Genomic DNA, 19183 nt, shown 5'->3' with positions numbered 1-19183 from the left:
CATTTCCCCCACCATTTTCTTTATAAATAAAACAAGCCCTGACTTGTAGCACTCACCAGTTTCTTAGGTATAAAATGGTCATGCTGAACATTTAACAATCAGCCCTTTTGAGCCAATATGAGCTGGCTTCAGCATATTCCTAGGATTGTCTCTCTGTCAGACACATAATAAGCACTTAATAAATGCTTGTTGATTTGACCTAGCGCAGTTCCCTTTCATATACCCACATAAGAGGGCAGGGCACAGATAAAACATGTCCAAAGAAGACAGAGAAAAAGTGATCTAATAGATAGGAAGGAGAACTATAACATGTTAGCATTAAGAAAATCCAAGAAGGAGGGTGTATGCAAGAGGAAGAAGTGGCCAATAGTGTCAAACACTTCAAAAGGTCAGGAAGGATAAAGACTGAGAAAAGACTCCTTCATTTAGCAATAAAGAGGTCATTAATGGCTTTGTAGAGAGCATTTTCAATTGATTGATGGGGACAAAAATCAGATATCAAGGAATTGAGAATTAAGTGGAATCTAAAAAGGAGAAGGCAATAAGTATATATAGTTTTTTCCTAGAGGTTTTACTGTGACAGGGAGGAGAGACATAGGAAGACAGCTTGATGGATAGGAAGACCAAATGAAGATGTTTTGAGGATAGGGGAATACTTGTATGTGGTGGGAAAGCATCCAGTTTATTAGGAGGGACTGAAAATTAGGGAGTAAGGGGGAATGAGTGAAAGGGCAAGCTCCTGGAAATGGGAAGGGATGGCATCAAGGGCACAGAGAGAGGGGCTGGCACTGGCAAGGTGAAAATCCACCTCAACCCCTGAGCCTGGAGAAAATCTAGAGAGGATTTGGGATAATATTGAGAGGATAATTGAAATATGGAATAGGGGAGGAGAGGGAACTCCTAACTACAGTTTTAAATTTTTCCAGCAAAGTATGAAGTGAAATCCTCTGTTGGAAATGAGGTGTAGGTGGCTTAAGGAAAGTTTTGGAAATGATCAATCAAAGATGAGTAAGAAGATTGGCATCAAGCAATGATAGCCCAGTTGAGACTGGATGTTATCATTTTGTAGTAGAACTAGTCAGCATGGCTGTGTCACATCCTTAAGTGGCTATTTAGCAGCACTTAGGGAGAGGATGAGAGACAGATAATAAAAGTAATCCAGGGATGGGGTCTAGAAAGGCATGAATGACAGGGTAATGGAATAAGGGATTGAGAAGAGTATAAGGGGTTGAGGATAATAGAAGGTTGAACTATAGAGTTGACATTTGGGATGGAAGAAAGTAAAGCTATAGCAGTGATAATTGCTTGGAAGAGTCCAAAGTGGGGTAGGAGTAAGAGCAACTGGAAATTGTGGTGGGGGAGGGGGAAGAATGGATTTAGGAGACAGTGAGGCTAATTACTAACTACATGAATTTTGGGAGCTCTTGTAACCTCTAAAAGCTTCAATTTACTTATCTTTAAAATGAGGTACTTTCTGTACCTACCTTTTAGGGTTTTTGTTAGTATCAAATGAGACAATATATCAAAAGTGCTTTGCAACAATGGAAATATAGGCTATTATCTTTCATCATATTATGAAGTCTCAAGTTATGTGTGACTTACGATGTAATCCTGGTGGCTTAACTAGCATTTTTTTTTGTCTGAAGATATGTGACCCAAAGTGCTATTGACTTTTTATTCGTAAATGTTAATGCAGCTCATTATTACAAAAGAAAAGCAGGTGTTTTTTTTAGCTCAGATAGAATGCTTTATTTAAGATTAGTTACATTGTGTTTTCTCCTATTAGCATAAATCCCTTTCATAAAATAATAAAACACAGCACTTTGATTTTAAAAGAGGACATTTGAAATTAAATCACTTTGTAGCTACCACAGTAGGAAAGTTACTAAATTTTTCTCTTTTCTTTTGGACTTAAAACATCAAAGAAGATAATTTCTATATACACAGAATACAAAAAGAAGAATCATACTATTTGCTTAAAAAAGTATATATAATAAATTCTAAATGTTACTTTCAAAACTGTCCTGGTTGTCTGTGCTTCCTTCTGAACTTTCTTTCTCTTTTCTTTTGTGCATTAACATTTTTTTAGTGGTGCTCTTTTTGTTTTACTTCACTGTGTAACATATTACTTGTCATCTTCAAATTTTAGCCTGCAATGCTGAAATAAAGAAAATATAGATCAGCAAAAAACTTCCTAAATGGAACATAAAAAAGTTTGAGATTTTTATGATTAAAGGGGTGGCCATAGTTAAAGACTTTGAGAGTTTTAAGAGTGCTCAGAAGAGGTAACTTTTCTTTGGGGTTAGCTTTTTATTAGCTCTACTTAGAGCCCAAAGTGATCTAGCTAAAGATGAAACAGTATGTTTTTCCAGCACAACATATAGGTAGTATTTAATTAAAGGCTAATTATTCAGTAGTTGATTTATTGTGTCTTTTGTTTTTCTTTTTGGTCACTCACCTTTGACCTTGTACTTTTAGCAGAGGGAGAAAAAGAGAAGGGAAGAATTGATGAGGCTTATTTTTGCTGTTTGCTGGTAACTGTGGTAAACTTTAAGTAGTAGTTTTGTGCAAGGTACTGTTCTAGCCCCAAAGAAGATTCAAATATTAAGTCATAGTTGCATGATATGTTTACAAAAATTTAGGATGTATTACGGCATAAAACCTTCTCTTAACCAGAGCAGAAAAGAAGAAATATTAAACATGATCTTTCCTGATCACATTGCAATAAAATTGTATTAAATAAAATGCCACTGTGAAAAAGTGTTAAAAATTAACTGGATGCTAAATAAATTACTCATAAAGAATTGGTGAGTCAAAGAAAAGTCACAGAAGCAATAGAAAATTTCATTAATGATAATGACAATAATGAGGCAACATGCCAAATTTTTGGGATATGGCCAAATCAGTACTGAGGAAAATCTATATTTTTAAACACTTTCATTGATCCCCTCAAAAAGTATAGTAGAGATCAGCAAGTTTGATGTGTGATTAAAAAACCTAGAAAATAAATTAAAAATTAAACAACAAAATATAAATCCTAAAAATCAAGGAAGAAATGAACAAACTTAAAGCCAAATCAAAAACTATTGAATTAAAAACTATAACAAGGATTTTTTTTTTTTTGGCTAGGCAGTGGGGCTAAGTGACTTGCCCAGGGTCACACAGCTAATAAGTGTTATGTGTCTGAAGCCGGATTTGAACTCAGGTCCTCCCAAATTCAGGGCCAGTGCTCTATCCTCTGTGCCACCTAGCTGCCTCAGAGTTGTTTTTTAAAGAATGAAATAACGAAGACAAATCATTAGCTAATGTCATTAAAAAGAAGAAAACTAAACTGACAGCATCACAAATGAAAAATGAGAATTCACATCAAACAAAAAAGTACAGGATATAAATTAGAAACTATTTTTCCAAGTTATGGGCCAACAAATTAAATGAAATAAATGAATATATGCAAAATATAAAATGTCCAGATTAATGGAATAAAAATTAGGAACCTAGTCTCAGAAAAGGAAATTAAACAATCTGTAAATTAACTCCTAAAGGGGAAAACAACCTAGGATCAATTCCCAAACTCATTATCTTTTCCCTAAAACTCTTTCCCCCCCAACTTCCCTATTATCGTAGAGGGCAGTATCGTTCTCCTGGTCCTTCAGGTTCATAACCTAGATGTCATCCTCAACTCCTCAATATCTCTCATCCCCCACATCCAATCTGTTGCCAAAGGTGATAGATTTCACCTTTACAACATCTATTATGTATGACCCCCTTCTCTCCTCTGACATTGCTGCCTTTCTGGTGAAGCCCTAGTTGCCTCTTGTTTTCTGTTATGTTAGTTAATCTGATAGGTATGAGGTGGTACCTCAGAGTTGTATTAATGTGCACTTCTCCAATCAATAAGGATTTAGAGCATCTTTTAATATGAAAATAGGCAGCTTTGATTTCTTTTTCTGAAAACTGCTTATTTAAGTCTTTTGACCATTTATCAATTGGGGAATTACATATTCTTATAAATTTGACTCAGTTCTCTATATATTTGAGAAATGAGAAATTTGATGTAATTTCCCCCCCCAATTCCCTACTTTTCTTCTAATCTTGACTGAATTAGTTTTATTTGTGCAAACCCTTTTTAATTTAATATAATCAAAACTATCTATTTTACATTCCTCTATTTCTTGTTTGGTCTTAAATTTTTCCCTTATCCATAGATTTGACAGGTAAAGTATTGCATGCTTCTCTAATTTGCTTATTATATTACCTTTTATTTCCAAACCATGTACCCATTTTGACCTTATGTTGGTATATGATGTGAGATGTTGGTATATACTTAGTTTCTGCCAATTTGCCCTCCACTTTTCCTAGCAAGTTTTGTCAAATAGTGAATTTATACCCCAAAAGCATGGATCTTTGGGTTTATCAAACACTGGATAACTATGGTGATTTGCTATTGTATATTCCGTACCTAATCTATTCCACTGATCTACCACTCTATTTCTTAGCCAGTAATAGATTGTTTTGATGATTACTTTTTTGTAATACATTTTGAGATCTAGTATTGCTAATACAACTTCCTTCACGTTTTAAAAAATTGATTCACATGATATTCTTGACCTTTTGTTCTTCCAAATGAATTTTGCCATTTTTTCTAGATCTATAAAATAATTTTTGATAGTTTGATTGGTATGGCACTGAATACAAAAATTAATTTAGGTAGAATTGTCATTTTTATTATTTTGGCACAACCTATGCATGAGTAATTAGTATTTCCCAAGCTGTTTGGATTTGACTTTATTTGTGTAAAAAGTGTTTTGCAATTGTGTTCACCCAGTTCCTGGGTTTGTCTTGGTGGACAAATATTTTATATTGTCTGCAGTTATTTTAAATGGAATTTCTCTATCTCTTTCTGCTGGACTTTGTTGGTAATGTAAAGAAATGCTGATGATTTATGTGGGTTTTTTTATATCCTGCCACATTGCTAAAGCTGTTAATTATTTCAAAAGTTTTTTAGTTGATTCTCTAGGATTCTCTAAGTATACCATCATATTTTCTGCAAAGAGTGATAGGTTTATTTTGTCTGAACAAAACATTTGACAAGGTTTATCGTAATATCCTTCTGGACAAGCTGGAGAAATGTGGGCTCCAAGATAGTATAATTTCATGAATTGGAACAGATAGAATGACCAAATTACAAAAGCAATCATTATGCTTTAAATATAAACCTGAAGGGGAGGCTGTAGTGGAGAGTTATGGTTCCTTGTCTGTTCAAACTGTTATCAATTACTTAGACCAGGGGTTCTTGACTTTTTTTGTGTTATAGACCCCTTAATCTGTCAAGCGAAGCTCATGAACCCCTTCTTAGAATAATGTTTTAAATGGATAAAATGAAATATGTAGTATTGCAAAGGGAGCAAAGTGTATTGGAATATAGTTACAAGAATATATTTTTTTAAACAATTGAATTGACTCTGTGGCCATGATCCTGTGGCTTAGAAAAAAAGTCATAGATGGCAAGTTTTTCAAATTTGTGGATTATCCAAACTGAAAGGGATAGCTAACACATCAAATGGCAGAAGTGAGATCTAAAATGTACTTGGCAGATTAGAACAATGGGCCAAATATAATAAGATCAAATTTATTCCTTTTTATTTCAAATTTAACTCTTAGTTTGGGAAAATCAATTGCACAAGTGAGGATGGGGGAGCCTATGAAAAAGCCCTCAGGGTTTTAGTGGCTTGCAAACTTCATTTTCATCAATATGGTGATAAAGGTAAAAAAACACCCCAAAACAAACAAACAAAAAACAGAACAACAAACTAATATGATCTTGAGTTGCATTAGACTCATGTAATCAAAAAGAAATGAGTTTATAGTCTTACTATTCCCTTTCCTGCTTAGTCCACATTTGTTGTATTTTGTTGAATTCTGGACACTACATTTTAGGAAGGGCATTAAAAAGTTGAAGTACTCCAGAAGAAAATAACCTGTACAGTGGATAAGTAGACAAACCTTTTCCATAGGAGGACTTTGTGAATGCACTGGGGCTATTCATCCTAGAGAAGATAAAACATTTTTATTCTTTTTTTTTGGTTGGGAGACATAGCATTATAAAAATTTAACATTGTAAATCAGTCCCATTTTCTAAACTTCAGGTTCCTTATCAGTAAATGAGGAAATCTTGGACATGACTTAATGATCAAGTTTCCACAGCTGGTTAGTGGCAGGGACTGTGACTAGAATCTTAATCTTCTGACTCCTTATCTAATAATCTTTCAGCTCCACCATGCTGCCTTTCTATGATAACTGCTTCTGTGTGCTTGAAGGGCTATCACATGGAAGCACTGTTAGGATAAATTATTGGCTTAGAGAAGTTTCTGGGAAGATAGCAGAGTAGGTCAGATTTCCCCCACAAACAAGACAAAACAGTGCCTCAGGGTGGATGTAAAAAGAAACACGAGTTGGGGCAGAACAGTGGTCTTCCTGGGACAATCAGAGAATATCTGAAGAAAATTCCTAGGACTGAGGTTTGGTCCCTGTGAAGTGCAAACACCTTCAGGCTAGTTCCACTGAAACAGCAAGTAGTGAGCTCTGGGCCTAGCTGGTTGAGGGGTAGCCTTGGCCCTAGTCACAAGAATTTTCACCTCTGGACAGTGTGGGCAGTTGGGAATCTGAGCAGTGGAAGATTGAGGGAATCTCAGCTGATAAGGGACACCAGGACTAGTTGTGCTACCTAGATTCAGTCCTGGGTAAGATGTAACCAGCACACACCCAATGAGTACAGAAGCAATGGGGCAGGGACTCCATTGGCTGTGGACACTTACAGGAGGGTAGAGTTCTTGGTTTGGGTTCCAGTCCAGAGGGGAGAACTGAGGGAGGATCTGAGGTCAGAGGCACCATCCTCCATACCCCAGGACTGGAGGTGATTACGATGATAAGCTGCTATAAATAAAAAAAAATGAGCAAGCAAAGGAGAAAAAGCCTAATTATAGAAAGCTACTATGGGAATAGAGAAGACTGAGGTATCTCTTCAGAGGAGGAAACTGGAATAAAAAAAAAGCCTCTCTTACCCCAAAGAGTAACATCAAATGGTCACCTGCCTCAGAAGAATTCATAGAAGAATTTAAAAAAGACTTTAAAAATAAAATGAAGATATTAGGAAAAATAAAAAAACAGAACAATCCAAGAAAATCAAAATTATGAAAAGAAAATCAACCAAGTGGAAAAGGAGGTTCAGAATTTTAAGGAAGAAAATGACTCCTTAAAAATTAGAATTGGACAAGGAGAAGCCAGCAAAGTAATAAGAGACCAAGAAATAATAAAACAAAATATAAAGAATGAAAAAATAGAATAGAATGTGAAACATTTCATAAGAAAAACAACTGATGTAGAAAACAGATCAAGAAGAAAAAAACATAAGAATAATCAGACTACCTGAAAGCTATAATAAAAATAAATAAAAAACTTGATACAATAATGCAAGAAATATTTAAAGAAAATTGTGCTGAATCATTAGAACAAGAGGGGAATGTAGAAATAGAAAAAAAAATCCATTGATCACCACCTGAAAGAGATCCTATGAAGAAAACCTACAGAAATATCATGGTCCAATTCTTAAAGGAGAAAATATTACAAGCAACAAGAAAAAAAAAACAATTCAAATATGGTGGAGCCACAATTAGATTCACACAAGATCTAACAGCAGCTACACTGAAAGATCACAGGTCTTGGAACACTACATATCGAAGAGCAAAAGAACTGGGGTTGTGGCCAAAAAAATCAAGCCAGCAAAGTTAAGCAAAATCCTGAATGAAAAAAAAGGATATTCAATGAATTGCCAGACTTTCCAGATTTTGTTGCAAAAAGACCTGAAATCAATAGAAAATTTGACATACAAAATCCAAGAGAAATATAAAGTAAACATCAAAGACCAATTAAAAGGGACTCAATAAGGGCAGATTGTTTACTTTTTATATGAGGAAATATAAAATGTATGTCTGAGATTATTATTAGTAATTTGGTAGCTAAAAAGAAAGATTGGGGTAGACTTGAGTATGATGTGATTCTAAAAAGTAAAATCATTTAGGAAAAAGTAAAAAGAGTAATCATACAAATGAAGTGTGAGAGGAAGAACTGACACAGAGGAATTAGATGGGGAAGGAGGGCTGATAGTTCTGGAACCCTATTCTCATTGGGAATGGGTTAAAGAGGGAACAATACATATATGTCTAGATATAAAAGTCTTTTAAATTCAGAAAGAAATAAAAGGATAAGGGGACAGAGATGGGGAGAGGACAAGGGAAGGATTTTTAGTGGGAACCCTACTCACACCACATCTGGGTTAAAAAGAGAAAAATATATACATTTAGAAAGCAATAAAAGTTTTCTAGATTTATAAAGAAATGAGTGTGAGGAAATAGGCTAAGGGTGGTATAGAGGGGTGTCTAGATTAACAGGAATGGGATAAAAAGAGAATAACATATATATTTGGAAGGCTATGAAAGTCTGCTAAATTCAGATAGAAACAAGAGGTGAGGGGAAAGGGTGGGGGGAGAGAGAATAAGGGAGAGATCTTTGGAGGGGGAGGAGGTTAAGTAATAGAAGGGCAAGTTAGTTGGTAGAAGTAAAATTGAGGAGTCAGGAGGGATAGGAAATGAGATACATAGAAATATAAAATAAAATCAGGAGTAGAATTAATTAGGGAAAAAAAGCAGAGGTAGCAATCATGATCTCAGACAAAGTTAAAGCTAAAATATATTTAATCAAAAGAGAAAAATGGGGAAACTGCACTATATGTCAGCCATATTAATCATATTGTTTTAGACTATTTAATATAACCAAGTAGTATAAGGTTGGACTATTGCTGTGGTGTAGGAAATGATAAGTTGGTAGACTTAGAAAAATATGGAAAGACTTGGACTTATGAAGGAAGATATTATTCACCCTCAGAGAAACAGAAGACAAACAAATATAGTATGGTCTTACACAGATACATATGAATGTATATGTTTATATATGAGTACGATTATAAATATCTAAGTACATGTATGTGTATGAAAGTATATGTATGAGGGTGTATATTTATGTGTATATATGTATATATATGTATGCATGTTTGTGTGTGTATGTGTGTGTGTGTGTGTGTGTGTGTGTGTGTGTGTGTGTGTATTCCTGCTAAATTGTAACCTTCTTGGTGGAGTGAGGGGAGGAAGGAGGAAAAAAAGAACAAAGTAAAAAGTACACAGCAGAGAATAAAAGACAACTTATAAAGAAGTAAAGAAAAGTCAGAGAGCTCTGAACACAACATGTAGTATCACAAGACTTTCTTGAGATGGAAATTTATTGCTGTCACAATTTATTGCTCTCACATTCTGCTGAGCACATGACAATGCTTTTTCTTCCTTTTCTTATTTTGTATTTAAGTTTTAGTATCTAAGTTGATAGTGTCTCTTTTTCTTTTCTTATTGTGTATTTAAGTTTTAGTATTTGTTTAAAACAAATAAATAAAAATGATTAAAAAATAAATAAATTGTTGGCTTAGATCTAGAGAACAGAACTAGGGGCAATTGGTGGGATTTGAATAGAAGAAAATCTCAGCTTGGTTTTAGGAGAAAAAAATTTCCCAATATTGGAGCAGTACAAAAGGGAAATGACTGTCTCCAGAAAAAAGTAAGGTGTTCATAATTGGAGGGCTTCATATAGAGGCTGAGTGACTTTTTATTGAGGATACTATGGATACATATGCCTATGATTTATTTCTATCCCAGTCGCCCTATCATGCATCCCTTCACAAATCTAAGAAATATGTCTGACAAAAGAATTATCTCGATAGGATAAACAATATTCTAGAACAGCAGCACTTGAACCTACATCAGAGAACCCAAAACCCCCTGTGCTTCCTTTACACCATGTTCTAGTAAGGTCAGCTAAACAAGCTATCGGGCCCATACCCTGAAAATGTCAGTATATACCTCTCCCATACTAATGTCTCCATATGTACTCTTAATATTTCATATTTCAACCTGCTCTGGTGCAGGTTGAAATAAATGGCCCCATAAGCTCCTTCCAGCTCTGAAATTCTGTGATTCCAAAGTATTAATTCTGAATGGGGAAGTGAGTTAGGCAGCTGCCTATGACACCAAAAAATGTGGAATTTGGGGTGATATGTAATGGAGAACAGAGCATTAAAAGAGCACTGCACCTTGGTTTAGGATTTTGACCTAAAATTTTAAATCTCATCTCTAACACTTAACTAGGTGCATGAGCATGGTCAAATCACTTAACCCCACTGAGCCTCAGTTTCCTCATTTATAAAAAAGGATGACAATACCTACAACACTTTAACTTACAGGCATGTTGTGAAGATTAAATGAGATGAAAACCTTAAAGTGCCATAGAAATGCCAGTCATTATTATGTATATTACTCTATTTTTTTTACAGGGAGGTAGTCTAATAATGGATAGAAGGCTGGCCTCTGTGTTAGGAAGATCTGGATTTAGGTCCTGCTTTTGGCACATACTGGTTCTGTGACCCTGGACAAATCACATAAATTATCAGTATTCCAGGCAACTCTCCAAGAAGGTAAGTCCTGGATTAACAGATAAAATCAAACATTTCAATCATCCAAACTCCTCAGGGGAAAACAAAACCTAAAATCCCTCTTTTTAAAAATCCATGTATGTTAATGATAGGAAATTTTCTGGGGGGCGTGTATTTATTTTGTAATAAGTCAAATTGTAAGTCTTACAGTGAAGGCTCAAACCCGTCAGTAGCCACAAAGGAAATGTACTTTCCAAACTTTTCAAGGGCACATATATGTCTTTCTCCAGATCTGTATATAATAGTTGGTTCTTGTAGAGATGTATAGACACCTGTGTTCAGCACTGAAGCTTTACTTAACAAGATCATTTATGAGTCAGAGACCATGTCTTCTGCCCTTTTTTAAAACCTTCTACTTCATGAATATTTAATTGTTTATTGATTAAGCACCAATTGCTATCAATATGAACGTAAAAATACCTGGGTTTTTGAAAGCAGGGTAGATGGAAGGGCAGTGTAGTGTTTGGGAGACAACATTGGATTGGGTGCAGACCTATGTTCTGAATTGCCACTAGTGAACTGTATAATCTTAGATGAATCACTTAACCTTTCTGAGCTCCCATTTCTTCATCTGTACAATGTGAAAGATATGCTAAATGACCTTGATATGCTAGATAACCTAAATAACCCAAATAACCTCCCTTCTAGTCTTAACAGTATGCTTTAGAGACAAAATATTAACAGCTGATTTTAAATGTAGAAAGTGCAAGTTCTTGGTATGTGCAAAGTCAGACCTGGAGTTGGTAGGGCTTTGGGTTCTTTTAATACAACTCATTTGCAGAAATGAGAGCAACAATAGGATCATTTTCATTTCCATATTTTTTTTTTACTGATCAGAAGAGTTAATTGTAGCAAATTAAATGGAAAATTTTTCTTTTCTTTTTTTCCTCCCAGCACCTCCCCTCGCCCCCCAGCTCCCTGGAGAGATGTAGGCTAGTCGTCTGAGGTTGCCCCAGAGCTGATCTGTTTACTCCTTTGGAGTGTGGTTTTCACTGTAGGATAATGAAAACTGCAGGGTGGTTGAACATTATGTGGAAAACAGACACTTTCAAGCACATTATGCAGTTGGCATGAGGAATTTATTCTATCTATGTACAAGTAAGCATTTGTAGATATTTTTGTTTAAAGTAAAGAACAGAGGAATAGAAACAGTATTAGCATGAAAACTACCAGAGTGGCTTAAATTGGACTAGAATAGAAGTTGCAGACCTTCAAAAGAACACAGAAACTTAACAGAATGAAGGGCATATTGTTAACTAGGACAGTAAAAAACTGTACAGTGCAAGCAACACCTTACAATAAAATATGATGAATGAGGCAGTCTTTCCAAAGGAAAGCTAGGCAGGGCATTTGGGGACTGATGGAATAAAGTATTAAAATCTCATAAATCCTCCATATCTCTTCTCCATTTCTGGAATTTCTTTGGAATAACTTTCTCCTTCTTCATCTGAAGGCAAGGAATCAGCGAAGCGCTTAAGAAATCCACCATACCTTTTCTGGTAGTCCAGCCACCATTCAGGCCTTCCGACTCTTCTCATAAATCCCCCATATCTTTTCTGTAGCTCTTTTGCTTCATCTTCCAGCTCTGGACTTCTCTTGTAGCTTCTCATGAAGCCCCCATACCTCTTGCTCACTTCTTCCTCATTCTCATTACCTTCTCGGTAATGTCCTGCCTCAGAGTTGTCCCCTGTTCCTAGCAGCTCTTTCAGCAACAGGTCTGACGAATTGACCAATGCATCATCATCTGAATCTTTCTTCATGAAACCTCCATATCGTTTGGCAAGGACCTCTCCTCCATTCATCTCATCTTCTGGCTCCACTCGATAAAGCTCATCCATTTTCTTCATGAATCCTCCATACCTTTTCATGAAGCCTCCATACTTTTTGGCTAGAAGATGACTCTCATCTTGTTTGCTTTCTCCTTGGTTGTTGGCACTTTCCTGAGAAAGATCCATCTTGGTCAGTTGAAGAAGCTCCTTACAGGTGTCCCAGGCTTTGGCAGATGGCAATTTCCCTTCACATTCTAGTGTGCAAGCCTGTGAAAAATGATTAATCTGATGGTAAGATATTATTGTGGCTTTGCTGCATCTTTTATTCACACCAGCTCTAATTCTTAGAAAGGTTAATTAGATCAGCTTGAAATATTTGTGTTTATTAATATTAATTCTTGTTGCTAGAGAATGTTCACATAATAAAGTAATCTCCATTTTCTCACTACAAATCTTCATTACCCTGGATGGATATTTAAGGATAGGGATAGAGGTGGGACCCATAATTTCATTGACATAGGCAATTCTTTGTCAGTGAAGATAGACATTTTCTTTGTAATGTGTGGCCTTTGAGAGTTGTCTAGTGCACTAAGGGGTTAAGTGACTAGGGCTATAATGTCATTATATGTCAGAGGTAGGACTTAAAATCAGATGTTCTTTGAACTACCAGTTTCTTTTATAAGCAGTTAGCAAGTTCAAATATTACGGAATTACAATAAATAATTACTATAGTATAATTGATATTTAAAAGTTTGAATTTTAAATTAAAATTATTTGCACCTACATGGGAGTGATTATATTGACTTGGGTTGACTCTCTTGATGACCCAAACTTAGTATATGGTAGCAATTCAACTTCACCAATGTGACTGAAACCAAGACTTAATTAGGGAAATGTTATAATAAAATGCATTTAGCGTAAAAAATTAATTCTTTGAATTAGAACACTTGTTTGCAACACACACACACACACACACATACATGTAATTTTATTGTAGCTAGCTCCCAATACTCCTGTTCCTCTTCATTTTACCTTTGTATTATAGACAACAAGAATTCAAAAGCAGTTGTGTGAAAAGTCTTAAAATTCAAAACTAAGCTTGATAATGCTGTAGGGTGGCATGTTAAATTGAAGTACAATTTTTTCATTTTAGTCTTATCTACTTTATTTTATCATTTTTGTTCTGAAATTTTGGCTCTGAGGTCTGACATAATTAAAATATTATAAATATTCAAACTTGAAGGCCATTCCTTTCATAAACACTTAGTCACTGCAAAATTGAAAGTCTTTTTCAATGGATATCATGTTATTCAATAAAAAGAAATGAATCTGCATACCACTCTTCTCTTTATTCATTATACAGTAATTAACCAAGGTAAGATTTAGGATGAATTACTCCTAATGATACTATTAAGATTCTCCTCTACTCAACAGGAGAATCTATTCTGCTCTAAATGTGTAAATGCTTCAAAGAAAGCATCTCAGTTGATGTGTTTTTGGTATAGTTCCAAGTCACCAATGTTAAGGCTATGTAGGCTTAAATAAAGAAATTATTTCTGTTTTCTTTTCTACTATTATGAATATATTCCTATAAATTGAATGCCTTCCTTACCTTTGTGGGGGCATTTTCCATTTACTGATCAATTATCAAGAGTGAGGGTTCAAAAAATATTTGCTGCATTAGAATCTTAGAAGAACACAGGATCATTGAGTTGGCACTAGAAGGGAGCCCAAAGGACATCTAGTCTAACTCCTTATTTTGCAAATTAGGAAACTGAGGCCTAGGGAATGAAAGTGACTTGCCGGCACACATAGTAAGTATCAGAATTATAATTTGAACTTCCATCTTCCTAGTCAAGAGCTAATACTCTTTACACAGTACCATGCTGTCTCCAAAGTACATAATCCTGAGATTGAGCTCCATGAATTGAATTGATTTGCACTGAAGAGGGATTAGGAGTCAGAGAACCCGGATTAATACCTTGGTTTTGATTTTGTGGAAGTAAATTCTCTCTGGGTCATAGTTTCCTCATCTGCAAAATGAGGAAGTTGAGGAAGCTGGCCTCCAAGTTCTGTTCTGGCCCTAAATGTTACATTTATATTCTAAATTTTTATAAATTGCTTGGAGAAAAAACAGGTTAGAAAGAGGAAAGTGATGTAGTTAGTAAAAAATTATTTAAATATACACAGAATATTTTGTTGCATTTATAAACATCTTTCTCAAAATACATATATATGTTATAGCTAGGAAAAGGTTATACATTTTAAAAATAATTATCAAAGTTAATTACTGTTAAAATATGAAGTTGTAACTTCATATATATAAGTATATAACCTAAAATATGAAGTTATAACTCATATAACCTTTTTCTTCTAGACTTAAAAAAAGTATGTCCCCTTAGATCCCTGCTTTTTCTCATAGAAAACATGTCACTGTAGGGATGATGACATTCTTTCTTTGTTAACTACCTTGCAACCTCTACCAATTTCTTAAGGATTTTTCCACAAATGTGTGGTATAGGTTAGGCAATTAAATTTCCACAATGCTTTCTCATGGTAGCTTATCTCTCTACCAATGCAATTCTAGTGATATTTACTAAATTAGGATAACTCTAATTCTGACTTAAACCCATTATTAGTTAGCCATTCAAAATGCCTTCTTAAGAGACTATTTTAGTTCCTTGAGAAGCCCATCTCTGTTAAAGAGCTCATAGTTAAGGGTTCTGACCAATATCTGGGCAAAAATGTTATCAGCTTATTCAAAGTACTTAGGAAAATTTGGGAAAATGCTGCTTCTTTTAAAGTAGTCCCTGAAAGATAGAGAGTAGAATGGAGAAAAGATTATAACAACAAATGATGCTAAGATTTGGGGGGTAATTTAGCTCTTCCACAGGAGAAAATTAAAAGAGTAATAGTATGTTGGGAATTGGATGAGGGGAAAGATTAAAGAAGAAAAATAATTGAACAAACAATGCCAGTCTTTCAAGTCACTTTAAATACAATGAACAGAGTATTCTAATCTTCATCTTAATTTTAGCTCATTAAGCAAGAAAATTAGAAATTGCATTATCATTTAGCCAACACATGTGAGGACAGGGATAACACATGCTATGCCTCAGTATTAACATGTGCAAATTGTTCCAATGTACAAATGTGAAAGTTGGGTGCCAGAGTATGATTAAAGATGGGAGAATTGTATCATTAGAAACATAGGGTACATTTCTGTAGAGTTAGTGACTGACTCCTCTTTTCCCTTGTTTGTAGTTCTCCACATGGGTCTATTCTATACTTAGTTTCTAGACACAGTCAACCTAAAGATTAAAAGAGAATGAAGAAGGAAGGATGAAGGACACAATGTTATTTTGTTATCATCATACAAAGCTCCATTATATAGTTTCATCTACTCATTCTTTTATCATTTAACAATCTACGTGCCAAGAACTCAGCTAGACAATGGGAGAAATGTGAAGACAAATAAGACATGGTCTAGTTTAGAGAATACATTACATATATAAATATTCAATAATATGTAAACATTTTTATAATAATTCCATATCTGCATACAGCAGGTGAAGTAGAACTAGATTATTTTGCCCAAGAAAGGCTGCCTTTAATCTTAAATATATTAAGTATGTTAAATAAATATGTTAAGATTTTTGTTCATTGCAAATACCAAAGTATACTTGAGGGGGAATCTCTACTCCCCCCCCCCATGGAAATTAAAACTTAACCATTGCCTTAGGAAGAAGATTAGAAAAATATATATTTTCAAAAATTCCAAGTACTCCACACAGAAAATGTCTCAAAATAAATTTCCCAGGGATCTGATTTTTGTTTTGAGCCATTTGTTCTGGATTGGTCTTTCTCCACCCACCTGCACCTTGCCTCTCTTACTGTTTTCCAATACTATCTTCAACTACTTCCCAATACCTTCTGTAGAGTGGGAAAATTCCAGTCTAGTAATTCTTACAGGATGAAAAAAAATTCCCATTTCTTTCTTGCATTCTCTCATTTCTTCTTTTCTACTCTACCAACTTCTTGTCCTTCTTCCTTCCCCTCCATTTCTCCTTTCAGCAAAGGCTGATACTGTTAAGACTTTCAGTGAAATTCAGACTGATCCAGAAGGTATCTTTAAAGTCATCTAAGCAAACAGTGTTATTTTACAAATGAGGAAAATGAAGCCCAGAGAGAAATGACATGCCAAAGCTACACAATAAGTAGCAGAACTGAAATCTGAACCCTAGTTAGTCTCAAAATCTAGTGCTCTTTCTACTACAACTAAATTGTCCACAAAACAATACCACTACTCATCCTTTAGTTGAAAGTAGTTGGCTCTAACATTAGTGTCTAGTGGAATGAAGTGGTGAGGTATATAGGGAGCAAGGAGTTGGCATTGTGGGACAATGCTCATGGGACAGCAGTGAGTCTGCTGCTCTCCGAGGTCCTGAAAAAACTGCCTGGGGATCTTTTTTCTTTTTTTAAAGTGGATTAACTCAGCCGATCCATATACCCAATTGTTAACACCCCCCCCCACGGATTAAAAAAAAAAGTCCAACATAATAGTCCTCACCAACCGCCTACTCCCCTTCCACCTCCCCCTTTTCCCAAAACCAAAATTCTGAGCCATATTTCCTGCGGGACACAGAGTAAGTTTAGCTTTGGAGTCAGATTTGCTCTCCAGTTCCTTCAGGTGTAACAAAGACAGTCTAGATTGTGGTGACGGAGAGGTGCCCCACTACTTATGCCGTATTTAAGTAAAACAGAAATAAAATGTAATAACAAGGATTCCGCACTTCTTTCTCTTCCTACCCCTATGCGTGCTCACCAATGGATTGATGTCTGCATGCTGTCCCAGACGGTAGGTGCAAGAGGTGCAGTCCTTGCTGCATTCCGCCCTGATAGTCAGGAAGAGGCCAGGGCTGAGAGCCAGAAGCAAACTGCAGAGCTTCAGGAACAGCGCCATGGGCTGAAAAGAGAGAGTGGGATGCATAGCTCAGCCACTGTCTGACCATCTTTTGCTAACGCAAAGGAAAAACCGCTTTTCTTCTCTGATCCACGAATTTATTCTCAGGCTACTCGCATTCCCTATTTCCTGAAAGGCACACACATAGGAGCAGCGAGATCTCAGATTCCAACTAGTAATAAGCATTTACCTTTTCTTAAGTACTCTGTCTCTCCGGACAAGCCTCAGGGCAAAGGGAAGGGGCTTCTGTCTTTACTTGCCTTGCGCTGTCTAACTAGGGAGTGAAAGCATAACAGTTGGATCTTTTTTGAAACCACCAAGATAGACTGGGTTTTGTCCTTTCTTTTAGGCGAGGTCCTAAGAAACCTTACCTTCCTGGGGGGCAGATTTCTCCCCTTTAGAACGCTGTGGACGCTGAGAGCTCTCCAAAGTATGAAATGGAGTGGCCAGGCTCAATACCAAGGAAGACTAAGCACACCAGCAGAAGATATAATACAAGTTCACTCGCCAAAGGGAAAATAGAGGAGGAAAATTAAGAAAAAATAAATAAAAGAAAAAAAAAAGAACAGCAAATAGATCCCCCATATCCACCAAGAAAATCCAATATTTTAGCAAAGTTTACTTACATAGATGCTTCCTTGGATCGAATGTGGGCTGGCTGAAGTGCTTTGGTTTGCTCACCAAGTATTTATAGCGGAGCAGGGCAATTTGCGTTCCAGGAGAATCTCTAGAAGGAAGAAGGTGGGGGAGGGGGAGGGGAGTGGAGGGGAGAAGGGGAGAACAACAGAAAAAAAGCAATAGCCTGCAGTTCCACCTATCAGTGCTCCTGGCAAAGCTTACTGGCAAACAAACTCTGTTAGAAAGTAAGGAGTTATCGGTAGAACTATGATGTCGTTACTTACCGACTTCAGTTGGTAAGTGAAGTGGATGGACGTGAAGGGCTGGGAGCTCTCCACCTGAGTCAGTGTGCTGGGAAGTGGATGGAATCACTTTATAATTACTAAAAAAAAAAAAAGGAAAAACTCAAGCGTCCCCCAATCACCTACAGTCTCCAGCTGACGCAGGACCTACGAAATCCCACCTCGGACGCACTTGCTATCTTATTAACTATCATCACTAAGAAGGAGCTGAGCCAGACAGTGTGGGATTGGATAGGATTCATTCTCTATTCTTTCCAGTAGGATTGGGAGGCTGGGGTGGGCTTGTTATTCACACGTGGTAATTTGCTGGATATTTCCTACACATTAACCCTAGGCCCTTTGGGAAAATTTCCTCTCAAAACATGTTTATGGGGGGGGGAGTGGCAGAGGGGGTGGCTCAGGCATTTTCCCATCAATCATCTGAAGGTTTCAAAGTTCGATTAATGGCAGATGGCCGTGAAATGGAGAAGAATTTCATCAGGGGAGTTCCTTAGGTTTCTTGGAAATGGTATGTGTAAACAGCAGGGCCACATCAGACTTGTCTCCTCTCTTCCTAAAACATTTTCTCAGGGTCATAGTTTCAAAGAACACTGAGGACATTCATACCAATCCTGAGTTACTTCCCATTAATAGACCAGGGCAGGATATTTCTCCCAAAGTTAAAGCTTCTCTTAGCAGAAAGCAAATCCTAACAGTCTCCATTGATAAACCCCAAAACAGGTGGTCTGAAGTTGGTACGCAATCATGTTGCAGAGCTGACTTGTGAGTAATTGTATGGCAAATGCTTGTAACCTCAGTGGGGGTCCAAGAAAAGCATCATAAAGTCAGGGATCTCATATCCACACTCTCCTTGCAGATATAACAGGTTTAATTCTGTGGGGAGAGAGAGAACGAGTGATCTAAAGAGGAACTATGTCCTGGAAGGTTTGGAAGGGGAAAA

At 36.2% G+C, this 19183-nt stretch overlaps 1 protein-coding gene across 5 annotated transcripts; it reads right to left on the bottom strand.

The window, feature by feature from the left end:
* Positions 1 to 11648: 11648 nt before the first annotated feature.
* On the bottom strand, positions 11649 to 18334 carry PENK (proenkephalin). 5 transcript variants are annotated; one of them, XM_021005966.2, is made up of 6 exons: positions 18226 to 18334; positions 17950 to 18050; positions 17695 to 17791; positions 17514 to 17597; positions 17186 to 17326; positions 11649 to 12627 (listed from the first exon to the last, which is right to left on the bottom strand). In XM_021005966.2, exons 5-6 carry the CDS (start codon positions 17321 to 17323, stop codon positions 11965 to 11967), a joined length of 801 nt encoding a protein of 266 aa, XP_020861625.1. In that variant the 5' UTR covers positions 17324 to 17326; positions 17514 to 17597; positions 17695 to 17791; positions 17950 to 18050; positions 18226 to 18334; the 3' UTR covers positions 11649 to 11964. The 5 variants fall into 5 exon arrangements, with proteins under 5 accessions (XP_020861625.1, XP_020861627.1, XP_020861624.1 ...); XM_021005968.2 differs by lacking the exon at positions 17514 to 17597 and having other exon boundaries at positions 17695 to 17826; XM_021005965.2 differs by lacking the exon at positions 17514 to 17597.
* Between the last annotated feature and the right edge of the window lie 849 nt (positions 18335 to 19183).

The sequence above is a fragment of the Phascolarctos cinereus genome, unplaced genomic scaffold (genome assembly GCF_003287225.1).
Source record: "Phascolarctos cinereus isolate Bilbo 61053 unplaced genomic scaffold, phaCin_HiC Scaffold_4;HRSCAF=312, whole genome shotgun sequence".
Lineage (NCBI taxonomy): Eukaryota > Metazoa > Chordata > Mammalia > Diprotodontia > Phascolarctidae > Phascolarctos > Phascolarctos cinereus.
This window is presented reverse-complemented; position numbering and strand designations above follow the sequence as displayed.